Source organism: Schistocerca gregaria, chromosome X, assembly GCF_023897955.1.
Source record: "Schistocerca gregaria isolate iqSchGreg1 chromosome X, iqSchGreg1.2, whole genome shotgun sequence".
In the NCBI taxonomy this organism is placed as follows: Eukaryota; Metazoa; Arthropoda; class Insecta; order Orthoptera; family Acrididae; genus Schistocerca; species Schistocerca gregaria.
This window is the reverse complement of record NC_064931.1, coordinates 42050221-42068005: the sequence shown is the minus strand read 5'-3', so window position 1 is coordinate 42068005 and position 17785 is coordinate 42050221. Positions and strand designations below refer to the sequence as shown.

General features: G+C 42.5%; 1 protein-coding gene across 1 annotated transcript in view; it reads right to left on the bottom strand.

The window, feature by feature from the left end:
• The window catches only part of LOC126298497 (D-beta-hydroxybutyrate dehydrogenase, mitochondrial-like), a 196860-nt gene that overhangs the window by 63158 nt on the left and 115917 nt on the right, over positions 1–17785 (bottom strand). Inside the window, exon 2 of the mRNA XM_049989834.1 lies at positions 4393–4476. Within this exon, the coding sequence (XP_049845791.1) occupies positions 4393–4476 (84 nt within the window). The remainder of the gene's footprint in view (positions 1–4392; positions 4477–17785) is intronic.

The following is a 17785-nucleotide window of genomic DNA, read 5'->3' as shown; positions in this document are numbered from 1 at the left end:
TTTTCAATAAAAAAATTTACCTCTTATACTTTAAATTTTATTCTTTTATTCCAACTACCACATAATCTCATATCAACTCCCTGAACGAAGCCGGGTAACCCAGTTAATATATTTTATTTCTTACTTTTTGACGAATCAGTCCATCGTTTTTTTTTATTAACTTGCGCAGCTAATATTGAAAAGGGATTGTCACAACAAAAATAACTGCACTGAATAGTGGTTTATCCTTGTTACGCCACATCAAACGATGAGATAAGCATTTTAAAAAATTCTAAGCTCTTCGGACGTGGTGTGTCAAAACGAATAACAGTATCAGGGAAAGTAGTCTTGGAAAGTAAATTCTAATGTATGGGGACTCTAGACTAGCGTTCTGAGATCCTCAGATGTGCTACAGAACAGTAAATGTCGATGGAAAAGAGCTAAGGTTTGGGGGCGAGAGAAGGGAGCGGGTTCTCCAGACGTGCCTGGCGGATTTTGTAGGTGTCCTGCGTTCTGTTTTTCGAGTTTACCGGAAGAGCCAGATTTCACTTTAGAACAGGAGTGGAAATACGATCATGGGAAATCGGACTGGCTAGCACGTGTCTCAGCTTAATGTTAAGAACAGCTACGCTACGAGACAGGGATTGATACAGGTCTTCAATGGCCCTTCCTGATGGGCTGCCGAAAGGGCACTCAGGAGACAACTGCATCTTGCAGTAATTTAGAGCAAAGGTGTACGTAGAACACCCTTGTTCTTTCTTCCAAAAATTTTCTCTGACCCAATGGATAAAGAAACATTAACCGTAAATAAGGAATCTATAAGGAATCCAACCATCACCCCAGGCATAAAAGTGGTGAGATTAAAACCTTGGTGGATGGGGCTAGGAAAATTTGCGAACCGGTTTATTTACAAGATAAAATAAATCACTTACGATGCCTATCAAGCAAAATGATACGTCCAGTATGTTGGAGGATCGAGTACTCCGTCGAAGAAGAGAGAAAGCCACATCTAATGACGAACAACAGCCGCCAGCTGGGAAAGTTTTCCTAACTTTTATTATCAGGATCAAGCATCGCATTGGGAATGTATTGATCTGGTAGAACGTAGGAATGAGAAAGGCGAAAGATGTGCGATATCCATTAGCGACAGCTACAGTGTGTAAAATTCCTTTTAATTGCAGGAAAGTATAAAATGAAACGATGGAAAGAAATATTAAAACACCTTTAGCCGAATACAAAGCGAACTACTTCCTAGGACAAACTTACAAATCGGCCGTAGTAAAATAGGTTTCGAGACGGAAACCCCGAAACAAAATTCAATGAAGCGAGCGTTTCAGCAAAAACAATGTCTCATCGTGCATGTCATAGAGATTTAGAAACACTATAATAATTGTAACAGAAAAGAAGAGGGCACTACGTTAAATAAAATATGAATGCCGATTTTGTGCTCTCACAATGACAATCGACTACTTTTAGTCGAGAACGACACCAGCCAGTAATACATTGCCATGGGGTGCCTCTTAATATGGAGTCGGACCTCCTTTTCCCTGGCGTGGTGCAGCAGCCCGACGTGGTGTGAACTTGAAAAGTCGTTGGAAGTCCTCTGCAGATATAGTGAGCGATGCTGCCTCTATAACAATCCATAATTGCGAAAGTGTTGCCGGTGCAGTATTTTGTGCGTGAACTGACCTCTCGATTAGGTCCAATAAATGTTCGATGGGATTCATGTCGGGAGATCTCGGTGGCCAAACCATTCGGTCAAATTGTCCACAATGTTCTTCCAAACAATCGAGAACAAATGTGCGTGACGATATGGCGCACTGCCAACCATAAAAATTCCATCATTGTTTCGGAACATTAAGTGCACGAATGACTGTAAATGGTCTCCAAGTAGCCGAACATAACCACTTCCAGGAAAGGATCGGTTCATTGGGATCCCAGTCAATTCCATACAAACGCAGCCCACACCATTATGGAGCCACCACCAGCTTGCACTGTGGCTCGTTGACAACTTGGGTCCGTGGAGTCGAATGGTCTGTGTCACACTCCAACCCTACCGTCAGCTCTTTTCAACTGAAATTAGGACTCATCTGACCAGACCATGGTTTCCCTATTGTCAAGGGTCCAATCGACACGGTTACGAGCCAAGGAGAGGCGCTGCAGACCATGTCGTGCAGCTGGCAAAGGCACTCACGTCGGCCTTCTGCTGCCATAGCCAATTAACGCCAAATTTCGTCACACTGTCCTAACGGATACGTTCGTCATAGGTCCCGCACTCATTTCTGAGGTTCATTGAAGCAGTGTTGCTTGTTGGTTATCAGTGACAACTGTACGAAAACGCAGCTGCTGGCGGTCGTTTAGTGAAGCCCGTTGGCGACTGCGTTGTCTGTGGTAAGAGATAATGCCTGAAATTTGGTATTCTCGCACACTCTTGAAACTGTGAATCTCGAAATATTGAATTCGCTAAAGATTTCCGAAGTGGAATGTCCCATGCGTCTAGCTCCAACTACCATTCCTCGTCCAAAGTCTGTTAATACCCGTGGTGCGGTCTTAATAACGTCGGAAACCTATTCACATGAATCCAAATGATAGCTCCGCCGGCGCACTGTCCTTTTATATCCTGTGAACGCCCTGCCATTTGTACATGGGCATATTGCTGTCCCGTGGCTTTAGTCACCTACTACAGCTGGGGTATGACGAAATTTATTCTTTAACAAAATCAACTATCTGTACTCTCAGTTGGCTTAGCTTAATGTGGTAAGGCTTCTAGAGTCCTCTTGGTGTTTATGGCGGGACAAGAATAGTGACACACTCCTAAATTTGGAAATACTAAATGACACTAATTAAAAGGATCATGTTATGAGACATAAATTATTGAACTGTGGAGCATAAGTGCCAAAAGCATCAGATAATCACAAAACATACTAAAACGACGTAGCCGTAGGAAACTGGAGAATAAATTTTGAAATAGGCCCATTCTTGCTATGGTCAGTGCCAGTTGCATACAGAATGAATACTACTTGCTCCGTTTACATGTATATCGATACAAGCAGCGCACAGCACCCCCGTGCCGTTAGAGCGGCAGTCGCGTGGCTCCCTAAATCACCTCAGGTAAGTAACGATGTGATCTTGCCAACTTTCTTCATTAGTTCCACGCGCACCGTCTTCCCGTCACATCGAATATTACGTAAATTCTTTGCAAACGTACACAAGTTTAGCTGTTGAAATGTGGAAATATAATTACTACTCTAGGAATCTCCGAAGCCCATCGCTCTGAATCAACGGAGTGAAACGGTGCAGTCGAAAGACGCTCCACTCGTATTCATAACAGCAATTCAAATCACCCGGCCATCCAGCCGGGCTGTCTGTGGTCGCCCTTAATCTATTAAAGCAAATGCCGGGATGACTCATTCGAAACGGACACAACCGATTTGCTTATCCACTATTGCTTAATCCGACCTTGCATTTTATCTCTAATGGCTTTACCGTCGATGGGACATTAAATCTATATCTCCCTTCTTGCTTCATTCTCCAGCATCCTGCTCAGGCACCGAAAATGATGTAGTCATGAATCTGAAGATCTCGACGAAGAGCTAGTTGTGGAACAAGACTTTGACAGTGAGGAAACCATTGAAGCATGTTTATAGCCAGAAGAAGTAATCGTGGATCTGATTTCGGAATTTGCCAGCCACAGTTTCTTTTCAATTCTGTTTATGACCAGAGAATTTGGACATCTTATCTCTGAACTCTAACACAGGTCGTTCATAGTCAATAATCATGGTGATGAAAATATTTTATATTACGAGGGACGTTCAGAAAGAAATGCTACACATTTTTTTTCCAAAAGTAGTTTAGTTTTATGCAGGATTCAAATAAACTATATTATTCCTTACTCTATTGGTGCCGGCTGGGGTGACCGAGCGGTTCAGGACGCTACAGTGTGGAACCGCGCGACCGTTACGGTCGCAGGTTCGAATCCTGCCTCGGGCATGGAAGTGTGTGATGTCGTTAGGTTAGTTAGGTTTAAGTAGTTCTAAGTTCTAGGGGGCTCATGACCTCAGCAGTTAAGTTTCATAGTGCTCAGAGCCATTTGGACCAACTCTATTGGTGAACCCTAAGAATACGTGTACAAAAATCCATTTGCGGAGACAACCATGTCTACGAGGTAGCAATAGATTTTGAGAAAGCAAGTGGAATACTACTATTGCGGTGAAATAAAGAAAGGTGTGTACCCGAGCTCACTAAATGTATCAACACCGTGTTAATTATGTGGAAACGCAATTAAAGTTAGGTTAATTCCTTGAATTTGAACTAGTAAAATTGGCACATCGTTTTAAAAGTGAAAATTTATCGTCTTAATACTGAACAGAAAATTTTGAAAAAGGTTTACAATTATTTGTTTTTAATGCTTACCAGCTCGTCGAGGCGTTTAGCAAGGGCGTATCCAATTCTCGATTCACAACCTGTGATGACTACAACCTTGCCCGCTGCTGAAACCTGGAACACAAAGTGAGTAATTTAATTCAATAACATATTTTCCGCAGCGCTTGATGTTAAAATCATGTTGATCTGCATTACAGACCTAATATTATAAACGTAAAATCCTGAAGCCACGAGCAACAATGGTGATTACTATTGTGGAAAAACAATCCGAAGATCAGATTGTAAAAAGCAAATAGGACAACCCACAGGTGATTTTACCTCACGGATTACACCACTGTGTCCAATAACATTCTAAATAAAAACAAAAACGTCGTATTTGTAGTCCTTATGAGTGCTATGCCGAAGCTGGCCAAATCAGCAATAGAGGCCAGAAATGATCTTCAATTACGACGAAAAGAAATTAGCCATTAACACATAAAATTACCTAACAAGTACTTATACCTGCAAACAAAGTCAAATTGATGATTAATGATAATTTCGTACCACATTTGGACGTTTCTGCATATAATACTTAGGTGTGTGGCGGAGGGCACTTTACGTGCCACTATCATTACCTCCCTTTTCTGTTCCAGTCGCGTATGGTTCGCGGGAAGAAAGGCTGTCTGAAAGCCTCCGTGCGCGCTCGAATCTCTCTAATTTTACATTCGTGATCTTCTCGGGAGGTATAAGTAGGGGGAAGCAATATATTCGATACCTCTTCCAGAAACGCACCCTCTCGAAACCTGTCTAGGCAATCTACACCGCGATGCAGAGCGTCTCTCTTGTAGAGTCTGCCACTTGAGTTTGCTAAACATCTCCGTAACACTATCACGGTTACCAAATAACCCTATGAGGAAACGCGCCGCTCTTCTTTGGATCTTCTCTATCTCCTCCGTCAAAGCGATCTGGTACGGATCTCAAACTGATGAGCAATACTCAAGTATAGGTCGAACGAGTTTTTTGTAAGCCACCTCCTTTGTTGATGGACTATATTTTCTAAGGACTCTCCCAATGAATCTCAACCTGGCACCCGCCTTACCAACAATTAATTTTATATGATCATTCCACTTTAAATCGTTCCGCACGCATGCTCCCAGATATTTTACAGAAGTATCTGCTACCAGTGTTTGTTCCGCTATCATATAATCGTACAATAAAGGATCCTTCTTTCTAAGTATTCGCAATACATTACATTTGTCTATGTTAAGAGTCAGTTGCCACTCCCTGCACCAAGTGCCTATCCGCTGCAGATCTTCCTGCATTTCGCTACAATTTTCTAATGCTGCAACTTCTCTGTATACTACAGCATCTTCCGCGAAAAGCCGCATGGAACTTCCGACACTATCTACTAGGTCATTTATATATATTGTGAAAAGCAATGGTCCCATAACACACCCCTGTGGCACTCCAGAGGTTACTTTAACGTCTGTAGACGTCTCTCCATTGATAACAACATGCTGTGTTCTGTTTGCTAAAAACTCTTCAATCCAGCCACACAGCTGGTCTGATATTCCGTAGGCTCTTACTTTTTTTTTATCAGGAGACAGTGCGGAACTGTATCGAACGCCTTCCGGAAGTCAAGGAAAATAGCATCTACCTGGGAGCCTGTATCTAATATTTTCTGGGTCTCATGAACAAATAAAGCGAGTTGGGTCTCACACGATCGCTGTTTCCGGAACTCATGTTGATTCCTACAGAGTAGATGCTGGGTTTCCAAAAACGACATGATACGCGAGCAAAAAACATGTTCTAAAATTCTACAACAGATTGACGTCAGAGATATAGGTCTATAGTTTTGCGCATCTGCTCGACGACCCTTCTTGAAGACTGGGACTACCTTTGCTCTTTTCCATTGATTTGGAACCTTTCGTTCCTCTAGAGACTTGCGGTACACGGCTGTTTCGCGTACTCTGTGTAGAATTGAATTAGTATCCCTCAGGTCCAGTGGACTTTCCTCTGTTGGGTGATTCCAGTTGCTTTTCTATTCCTTGGACACTTATTTCGATATCAGCCATTTTTTCGTTTGTGCGAGGATTTAGAGAAGGAACTGCAGTGCGGTCTTCCTCTGTGACACAGCTTTGGAAAAAGGTGTTTTGTATTTCAGCTTTACGCGTGTCATCCTCTGTTTCAATGCCATCATCATCCCGGAGTGTCTGGATATGCTGTTTCGAGCCACTTACTGATTTAACGTAAGTCCAGAACTTCCTAGGATTTTCTGTCAAGTCGGTACGTAGAATTTTACTTTCGAATTCACTGAACGCTTCACGCATAGCCCTCCTTACGCTAACTTCGACATCGTTTAGCTTCTGTTTGTCTGAGAGGTTTTGGCTGCGTTTAAACTTGGAGTGAAGCTCTCTTTGCTTTCGCAGTAGTTTCCTAACTTTGTTGTTGAACCACGGTGGATTTTTCCCGTCCCTCACAGTTTTACTCGGCACGTACCTGCCTAAAACGCATTTTACGATTGCCTTGAACTTTTTCCATAAATACTCAACATTGTCAGGGTCGGAACAAAAATTTTCGTTTTGATCTGTTAGGTAGTCTGAAATCTGCCTTCTATTACTCTTGCTAAACAGATAAACCTTCCTCCCTTTTTTTATATTCCTATTAACTTCCATATTCAGGGATGCTGCAAGGGCCTTATGATCACTGATTCCCTGTTCTGCGCTTACAGAGTCGAAAAGTTCGGGTCTGTTTGTTATCAGTAGGTCCAAGAAGTTATCTCCACGAGACGGTTCTCTGTTTAATTGCTCGAGGTAATTTTCGGATAGTGCACTCAGTATAATGTCACTCGATGCTCTGTCCCTACCACCCGTCCTAAACATCTGAGTGTCCCAGTCTATATCTGGTAAATTGAAATCTCCACTTAAGACTATAACATGCTGAGAAAGTTTATGTGAAATGTAGATGCAAATTGACAAGGAGAACAGACTTACAATAATACCAAAAACCACTCACAAAGCGACATAATGCATCAAAACACATCTTCTAAGAAACGTTGCATGGAAATTGTAGCTGACGTATTTAGGAACTTCACATCGCATTACTATAAGCAACGAATAAGAATAGTGTGTTGAAATGTTATGTGGTTCCGTCATTCTTGTACTTTACAATATAAATGTGTTATGTAAAATAACACCGTGATAAAAATATTATTAGTAAAAAGATGTACGCAGCTGCACGTAGAGATTATTAATTGCTGAACTTTTTTAGTAATAAAGTTTTTAGCAGTTTATTGCCCATTCCGTGCTTAATTTCAACAGATATTGTCATATTGACCCGAAAAGTATGTCCATTATGTATATTCGAACATAACAGTAGCGTTAACCATTACACCTTCTCGTTCGGTAGGTAATTTAAGAATATAGACTAAAATGTGCTCTGTAGAAGATTCTCTGTAATTAGTGTCCTTCTGGAGTGTTCTGTAGATTTTTTTTGTGAAATAATTTCATAGTCGACTATCGATTATTAAAGCAAAGTCGATCACAATCAGTAGCAACAGATTCTTTGAGCTAATCTAAATTTATATCAGAAAAATGATATTTTTCTATACACAATACATGTTTATAACAGCAGTACAACGTTGCTGATTGCTTACTGATTCCATGGAGACCATTTTATCCTTCTGAAATTGTAACTTTGGATTCATGTAAGAAGTCCACAGTTCGAATGTTAGAGCAAGTTATATTCATCACCCCATACTTTGGTACCATAAATTGAGGATCTAAAATAACTAAAAGGTCATAATAGGATAATAGGTTTCATAGGCGACTTATTCCTTTGGATAATTGCAAAATAGAGTGAAGTATCAAGGTGAGCATTTACGATGGAATAGTGAAATTCAGATAAACGACCGTCTTAAAAAGTAATGTTCATTCAGCCAATGCTAGAAAACAAAATATCATGTTTTACATGTACAACTGCAACGCAAGTGAATCGGGTGAGATAATATTTATAGAATATTAATCATAATTTTAAATTTTTCATAACCTCTGAAATATTACAGACTGGCAAAATCTAAGACCAGTTTTGATATCAGCCAAAATTTCTTTTAAGAAGATATATTTTGTACATTATTTTACAGTTGTCTCAAATTTCGTAAAAATTACATTAATTTTATTTTGCTAAGCTTGCAGAACGATTTGTGTATGGAATTGATGGTTCAATAATTGTTGCTACCACGTTAATCTATATTATGATTAATTCAATATACAAAGTGCAAACACGTGTATTCAAAAGCTAATATATACAGGTTGAAGCGAAATTCGCGCACTCGAGCTTCGCAGCGCGACTTCTCACACGCCAGCGATAAAAAAATATCTGTCACACAATTTCGTACGGCGAGTACATCTGGCAGAGAAAGGATGTTACAGAGTGGAAATATGGCAACACTGTAACTACATGTATGGTTACTACCTCTGTCAGCACATGTTAGTTCTGCTCTACAGTTTGTGCTGAGGATAGTGTCTTGGGTTAGCTTGCAGTAGGTCAATGGTTCGACCCTGGATTGCGGTGTATACTTTTTATCTGGTAAATGTAGTCCAGGTGGTACGTTATGTGGCATCTTAATCGTCAACAGCGATTGCAGCGGGTCCTCTAGAAAACATTTGCACTTACATACTACAATCGTAGAAATGGAAGGTTGGTCGGCTTTGAAAGAAGCGCTTTCCACACTGTGGGCGTGAATTTATTCACACCACTTCATCTACTAAATACGAAACCTGTTTTCTTTGCATCCTCCTCCAATGGTCCCGTAGATTAGTACCAACTATTATTCTTGCCTCATTCAGGTTCACTACATTTCGTTACCAGTAGGACTAGCAACGTACTATGAGAATAGTGTCCAAACTCGGTTACTACTTGTATGTGTTATCACCATGGTCCATTCTTATTATTATTATTACTCTATCAATGGGATTGTGGAAACATCATATCTATTACCATTAGGGAAACAGTGTAATTCGAAACCGAACGATTTCACAATTAGTGGTGTCGTGATGAATCGTGCACAACAATATCTTTTAGAGGGGTAATGTGTGTTAGGTGGAACAGCGCGCAGGACTGGCGGTGTGTTTATACTGTATGCGCTGACCACCATAAGGGACTAGTTGCGAGCGGAGTAACGTGCCCGAGACAGACTCCAATGTACATGACTTCAAAATGGTTCAAATGGCTCTGAGCACTATGGGACTTAACATCTGAGGTCATCAGTCCCCTAGACTTAGAACTACTTAAACCTAACTAACCTAAGGACACACATCCATGCCCGAGGCAGGGTTCGAACCTGCGACTGTAGCAGCAGCGCAGTTCCGGACTGAAGCGTCTAGAATCGCTCGGTCACAGCGACCGGCCAATGTACATGAGTACACGTATCGAATTTTCCCATTGTAAACCTGTAAACCAGTGTGGCAGGCGTATGACATAAACAAACGATATATATATATATATATGTGTGTGTGTGGATGTGCTTCTGGTCCTTGGTGCATCTGATAACTGGGCTGGTATTGCCACTCTTGATTATGCTGCTAGATATCCCTGTCGACGCAGTTCAGATTAAAATGCTTTTCGTCATTTGGATCCGCGCCTTCGGGAGTCAAGTTCTGTCCTTCCACCACACGTGTACTGGATGTCCTTCTTATTACATTGGCCAGACAGGAAGGGCCCTGTCTGTTAGGTTTAAAGAGCATCTGCCGACAAAAAGCGGTGATGGAACACGAGGATCTACATTTGCTGCACATCTGGTCCAAAAGGCGCATGCTCCCAAGCCTCTAAAAGACGCAGAGCTTTTGCATAATGAAGTCAAGGGATGTTGGCTACACTCCCTCGAAGAATTGCAAATTTTTAAACATCTTCTTATTGATAGAGACAACTTACTTAATGATCAGCTGCAACTAAAAAATGGAAGTTATTTCGAAGGATTTCAACCTTTACTCCAGAGGAGTTGACCCACAGTCCGCTTCGAATGGCCGATGCTGTTTCCCTATCTATTTTTTAGTTACTGTTGCGGGGCTTCGCCCTCTTACTATGATATTCAAATGTAAAAATTGTTTTATACCTTGGCTTTGTAGTTTGTTCTCAGGTAAATTGCTTAATGTTGCTATACCAATAGATAGGTTTGTCCATTTGTAGGACGGCTTTCAGTCACATTTTGTTTATATGTATATTTGCTGTAAGTAATTTTGAGACAGTTTCTCTCTCGCGCATGCGCTTGACCGCGGCCGAGTCTCGCCGCGGAACTGCTCGCGGCGCCTAGTTTCCGTGCCGCTCCTTATTTCTGGTCGGCGTAGCTCCGAATACCTTCGCCTTAATGGTTTTAATTTTGACAGACATAATCTTATGATTATGCGTCATTATTGTTTTAATTTTTAATCTGTGACATGGCCAGTGTTTGGCTCTCAAAATAATTTAATTTTTTGTAAGTATCACGATTCCTCTACTATTCAATCATTAGGCTGAGTAATATATGTCCGTATGTGGTTTAATTTATAGGTTCTGAAGAAGATTCCATTACTGGAATCGAAACCTAGGTAAACGAGTAAAAATTACCTTGCAACTGAAGGCGGAAAAAATTGTTTATTTTCTGTAACAGTATGAAGACTAAGAATTTAATTGATTATTGACCTCAACTGTTAGGAAACGCCACAAATTACGGACGTTGAGCTAAGATCCAAATGCTTGATGTGGCAGAAATTAAAGTGACTGTTACAGGACCACTAAATTATTTATTTCCACTCATTTCTGTTGCTTCCGTCATTTCTGTTCAAGATAATGCCTGACTCGTATGACGGTTTTATCATATAGCAGACACTGGTATGGAACATCGGACACCCAACAGCATACATTTACATCAATAGCAAGTAGCTGTAGATTCAGGTCCAGTTGTACTGCCTCGCTACATTTGCACACCTAGGTCATACAAAAGGTACGTAGCACTGTAAGAAAGGCATACGAGCACAAGGTACAAGTTCTTGAGATTGCGTTTGTATCAATTAAATATTGTTATTGTTATATTGGTGCATTTTGCAATCTGATATTAATCAAGTGCTTACTTGATCTTCGAAATAGTATTACTTATACGGGCATTTATAATTTTTTGTATTTCGTTTTCATGGAAAAACTGTAATACTGTGCCGCCATAAAATTGTTCATTTTCGAGAGTCTATCTTCAACGGAAATTACTCCGAATGTGGTGAGTATTATGAGGAATCAGTTCCTTTATTTCAATTAGTTAAGAAATTATCAACTGAATTTAAATTATATAAGAAACCCATGTGATAGGTATCAGAAAAGTTCAACCAGAGATGAGAACATCGATACAGTGGACGAGATGATATTAGAACGTAGTCTTTGGGAAAATCGATGAGAAATTTCGGAGAAATTACAATATTTAGAAATAAGAAGTTATATTTTGAAGGTAAAATCGTTTATTGTGTTATGTAGACATTCTCGATTCCATATTCAGTAAAGGAAATACGACACGCCAAGCAAGGAAGAAACAGTGATGTACAGTTGCTAGACTGGTATGAGAAGCACAGACGAAATGAAGATTACGACTGTCTGCGTGATTCGTGTGTATCGGGTACTGGTTACTCTAAAAAAGTCTTTTACAAAAACAAGACAAATCCTACTTCAGTATGGAGAATACATTAGGGACACAAAGTAAACAGTCGAGTAGTACGCACATCGTGCCCAACGGGAATGAGAGTTCAGCAATGTGTAAAAAGTTGTTACACGCTCTTAAACTACAAATGAACAACCCAGTTTATATTTCATCAAGAGTAAACATATTTCTTCACAGAAGTCTTTTTTAACGTGTATTGTACACGAATATTTTGGCAGTCTCCTCTCGAAAACGATGTTAGACTCATGTTTCGAGCCCCCTTGCTGCTCAACTATCAGCATTCGTAACATCGTCTGGCAACGCCCAGAGTATGTGGAGGAAGTTCCGAACAGTACCTGTCGATGATCTTTGACGTTGTCCTTGGTTCAAATGTACAGTCTCGCCATTTTGTTTCCCTGGAAACAGGGAACGTGCTCAAATTTGCCAAGTAAGCGTGAGGGAATCTAACATGATTCTGTGTAGGAAAGCATGGCTGTATTCGTACAAAACGACACTGAAGAGCCAAACAAATTGGTACACCTGTTTAATATCGTGTAGGGCCCCCGCAAGCACGCAGAAGTGCCACACCACGACGTGGCATGGGCCCGACTAATATCTGAAGTAGTGCTGGAGGGAACTGACACCATGAATCCTGCAGGGCTGTCCATAAATCCGAGTACGAGTGGGTGGAGATCTCTACTGAACAGCACGTTGCAAGGCATCCCAGATAAGCTCAATAATGTTCATTTCTGGGGGGTTTGGTGGCCAGCTGAAGTGTTTAAACTCAGAAGAGTGTTTCTGGAGTCAGTCTGTAGCAATTTTGGACGTGTGGCGTGTCGCATTGTCTTGCTGGAATTGCTCAAGTCCGTCGGAATGCACAGTGAACATGAATTGATACAGGTGACCAGACAGGATGCTTACGTACGTATCACCTGTCAGAGTCTTATCTAGACGTATCAGTCCAACTGCACAAGCCCCACACCAATACAGAGCATCCATCAACTTGAACAGTCTCCTGATGACATGCAGTGTCCATGGATTCATGACGTTGTCTCCATACCCGTAAACGTCCATCCTATCGATACAATTTGAAACGAGACTCGTCCGGCCAGGCAACATGTTTCCAGTCATCAATAGTCCAGCATCGGTGTTCACGGGCCCCGGATAGGCGTAAAACTTTGTGTCGTGCAGTCATACGGATGCCGTGTGGATCTTCAGCTCCGAAAGCCCATATACACTCCTGGAAATGGAAAAAAGAACACATTGACACCGGTGTGTCAGACCCACCATACTTGCTCCGGACACTGCGAGAGGGCTGTATAAGCAATTATCACACGCACGGCACAGCGGACACACCAGGAACCGCGGTGTTGGCCGTCGAATGGCGCTAGCTGCGCAGCATTTGTGCACCGCCGCCGTCAGTGTCAGCCAGTTTGCCGTGGCATACGGAGCTCCATCGCAGTCTTTAACACTGGTAGCATGCCGCGACAGCGTGGACGTGAACCGTATGTGCAGTTGACGGACTTTGAGCGAGGGCGTATAGTGGGCATGCGGGAGGCCGGGTGGACGTACCGCCGAATTGCTCAACACGTGGGGCGTGAGGTCTCCTCAGTACATCGATGTTGTCGCCAGTGGTCGGCGGAAGGTGCACCTTCCCGTCGACCTGGGACCGGACCGCAGCGATGCACGGATGCACGCCAAGACCGTAGGATCCTACACAGTGCCGTAGGGAACCGCACCGCCACTTCCCAGCAAATTAGGGACACTGTTGCTCCTGGGGTATCGGCGAGGACCATTCGCAACCGTCTCCATGAAGCTGGGCTACGGTCCCGCACACTGTTAGGCCGTCTTCCGCTCACTCCCCAACATCGTGAAGCCCGCCTCCAGTGGTGTCGCGACAGGCGTGAATGGAGGGACGAATGGAGACGTGTCGTCTTCAGCGATGAGAGTCGCTTCTGCCTTGGTGCCAATGATAGTCGTATGCGTGTTTGGCGGCGTGCAGGTGAGCGCCACAATCAGGACTGCATACGACCGAAGCACACAGGGCCAACAGCCGGCATCATGGTGTGGGGAGCGATCTCCTACACTGGCCGTACACCTCTGGTGATCGTCGAGGGGACACTGAATAGTGCACGGTACATCCAAACCGTCATCGAACGCATCGTTCTACCATTCCTAGACCGGCAAGGGAACTTGCTGTTCCAACAGGACAATGCACGTCCGCATGTATCCCGTGCCACCCAACGTGCTCTAGAAGGTGTAAGTCAACTACCCTGGCCAGCAAGATCTCCGGATCTGTCCCCCATTGAGCATGTTTGGGACTGGATGAAGCGTCGTCTCACGCGGTCTGCACGTCCAGCACGAACGCTGGTCCAACTGAAGCGCCAGGTGGAAATGGCATGGCAAGCCGTTCCACAGGACTACATCCAGCACCTCTACGATCGTCTCCATGGGAGAATAGCAGCCTGCATTGCTGCGAAAGGTGGATATACACTGTACTAGTGCCGACATTGTGCATGCTCTGTTGCCTGTGTCTATGTGCCTGTAGTTCTGTCAGTGTGATCATGTGATGTATCTGACCCCAGGAATGTGTCAATAAAGTTTTCCCTTCCTGGGACAATGAATTCACGGTGTTCTTATTTCAATTTCCAGGAGTGTAGATGATGTTTCGTTGAATGGTTCGCACGCTGACACTTTTTAATCTCCCAGCATTGAAATCAGCAGCAATTTGCTGAAGGGTTGCACTTCTGTCACGTTGAGTCGTAAATGGTCCCGTTCTTGCAGATCTTTTTCTGACCACAGCGATGTCGGAGATTTGATGTTTTGCCGTTTCCCTGTTATTCACGGCACACTTGGAGATGTTGTGTCCCATGGCTTGTGGCCGACTATAACACCACGTTCAAACTCACTTAAGCCTTGATAACTGGACATTGTAGCAGCAGTAAACGATCTAACAACTGCGAGAGACACTTGTTGTCTTATACAAGCTTTGCCGACCGCAGCGCCGTATTCTGCTGTTTACATATCTCTGCATTTGAATACGCATCCTATACTAGTTTCTTTGGAATTCAGTGTAGTACGCCCGGAGTTGCAAGATTTGTGGGAGTTGTTCACCAGCTGGCATTTTTACTACCAGAGTGAGGCGCTGTTTACCTCTTCGTCCGTGGAACAGACCTGTTGTGACAACATCGTTGTCAAGCGCTGGTATACGAGTACAAGCGAAGTTTCTGCCAGATAGCCGGCCGCGGTGGCCGTGCGGTTCTGGCGCTGCAGTCCGGAACCGCGGGACTGCTACGGTCGCAGGTTCGAATCCTGCCTCGGGCATGGATGTTTGTGATGTCCTTAGGTTAGTTAGGTTTAAGTAGTTCTAAGTTCTAGGGGACTTATGACCTAAGATGTTGAGTCCCATAGTGCTCAGAGCCATTTGAACCATTTTTTCTGCCAGATAAATCTGCTCCAGATGTACGTTTCAAATGTTGCGTCGCATAATTACTACAGAACGCCAAAGGAATATGAATGTCAGTTTTATAGTTTGTTCGATAAAAAATAACAGTCAAAGAGAGAGTAAACAATAACATTTACCTGTTTACACATGAGATTAACCCTTGAAATTAAGACATATCAACGTTATAATGGGTTATGGAAGCTTTGAATAAGTTTTTGTATCTTATAGTTCTGTAATATCTCTCTGTTCAAAAGCGCTTTCTTGATTTGTTTTTAATTGAACTTGTGTAGTGGATAGCATATTTCCTTAAACTGACAGTAACTGAATAGCTTTTAGATAGATACTTATTACGTTCAAATACAAAACACATTGCACTCTGGTAAGTGTCTTGCGTATTAAGTTCGAATGCATATGGAGTTCCTGGGATATGCTGGTAAGTTATATTGTGAGCGTAAAGAGTCCGCTGTTGAGAGTCCAGAAAGGTAAAACAGTTGTCTTTATTACAGTCACGGCAATGTTCGAACCTCCTCCGTGTGCGACTCGCGTTGGTGCCATTGGTAGGTTGGCATCGTGTGATAGGGATAGTGGCGTCTCGTCGTCTTCTTGTGTTTACTGGCACGACTACGTTCGCTAGCGTTGTCTGTCTGCGAGTGCGAGCAGCAGCATTTATCGATATCTAACACCGTGGTACTATCTTTGTAAAGACGTCAAGTGTTTTCCGGGTCGGGTGTGTGGGTAGTTCCGTTGAACCGAGCTGGAGGGAGGTGCGGCAGTGCGAGGACACGCCGGGACCGCTGGCGGCACGCAGGCACTGCCTGGTCGAGGGGCTGTAGCTGTGAGGGCCACAGCCTCGTTGTCCACCGGACCCAGCACGTTTCAGTTGAGTCAACATTAACCCAGTGGCGAAACCTCCACTATTTTGAGATCGTGCCGTTTGTTCGTGCGTTGCTGCTCACAGGGTCGCTGAGACGAAGAGCAGTGTTTGGAGTTGGCGAAATTAAGTAGCCATCCTCCACTTCTTATTATTAATCACTGAATTCCTTTTGGTTATTCACGAAGTTCAACCAGCGGTATTTTTCGGCCTAGTGGCTGCTAACGCCACAGTTACCTGCCCTGGAGGTTGGCGTATTTTCGCAGCAGTGTACCTTTCCTCACCTCGCCGCTGCTGTCCTGTAAGGCATGTAGTTCGACGACTTCCTTGATTGTGGTTCGGATATTTTGTCCTTTTGGACTACTTTTGTCCTAGTGGTCCCTTCTGCTTCTGGATGTTCTAAACACCGGATTCTGAAGACGCAGTGCTGTCCACCAGTTCCGCCTTGCCAGGGTTATTCCAGTGTTGGTTCCCAGACGTTAGGCAGATTTTGCAAGAGTGTTGGTCAGCGTTTAAACTGTCATTAGTTTGTGTTGATATCTGGTTAAGTGAATACAACTCTTGGCTGCCTGTCTCGTCGGTTATGAAATTGAGTGACTTTTCCCAGACCGATCCTTGGAGCACTGTCTGAGGCCCATTTCTCTCTTGGTTTGATCACATTGTGATGATTGTGGTTTTTTAAAAATATTTTAGTGTCTCTTGGAGAAGTTGAACTGTTCTTAAGAACTGTTATCCAGGCCTTCAGCCGTTAAATTGTTTTTTGAGTTATAACTATTGGGGCCTTCAGCCGCAAATAATTGAATTTCTGGCCAATAACGCCTTCAGCCGTGAATGCAATTTATTTAGAGAATTTTTAATTAGATATTGCCTCTTAATAGTGAAAATTTGAAGATGGTGTTTTTTTAAAAAAATATTGTAGTATATCTTAGAGAAGTTTAACTGTTCTTCAGAATTTTCTACAGGCCTTCAGCTGCCAAATAATTTGAATTTCTGGTCAATAAGACCTTCAGCCGTGAATGCAATTTATTTGGAGAATTTTTAATTAGAGATTGTCTCTTAATAGTGAAAATTTGAAGATTGTGTTTTTTTAAAAAAATATTGTAGTATATCTTAGAGAAGTTTAACTGTTCTTCAGAATTTTCTACAGGCCTTCAGCTGCCAAATAATTTGAATTTCTGGTCAATAAGACCTTCAGCCGTGAATGCAATTTATTTGGAGAATTTTTAATTAGAGATTGTCTCTTAATAGTGAAAATTTGAAGATTGTGTTTTTTAAAAAAAATATTGTAGTATATCTTAGAGAAGTTTAACTGTTCTTCAGAATTTTCTATACAGGCTTTCAGCCGCCAAATAATTTGAATTTCTGGTCAATAAAGCCTTCAGCCGTGAGTGCAACTTGTTTAATAATTTTTTTTACTAGACATTGTGTCTTAATAGTCAAATTTGATAATTGTTCCTTATTGTCAACCTCA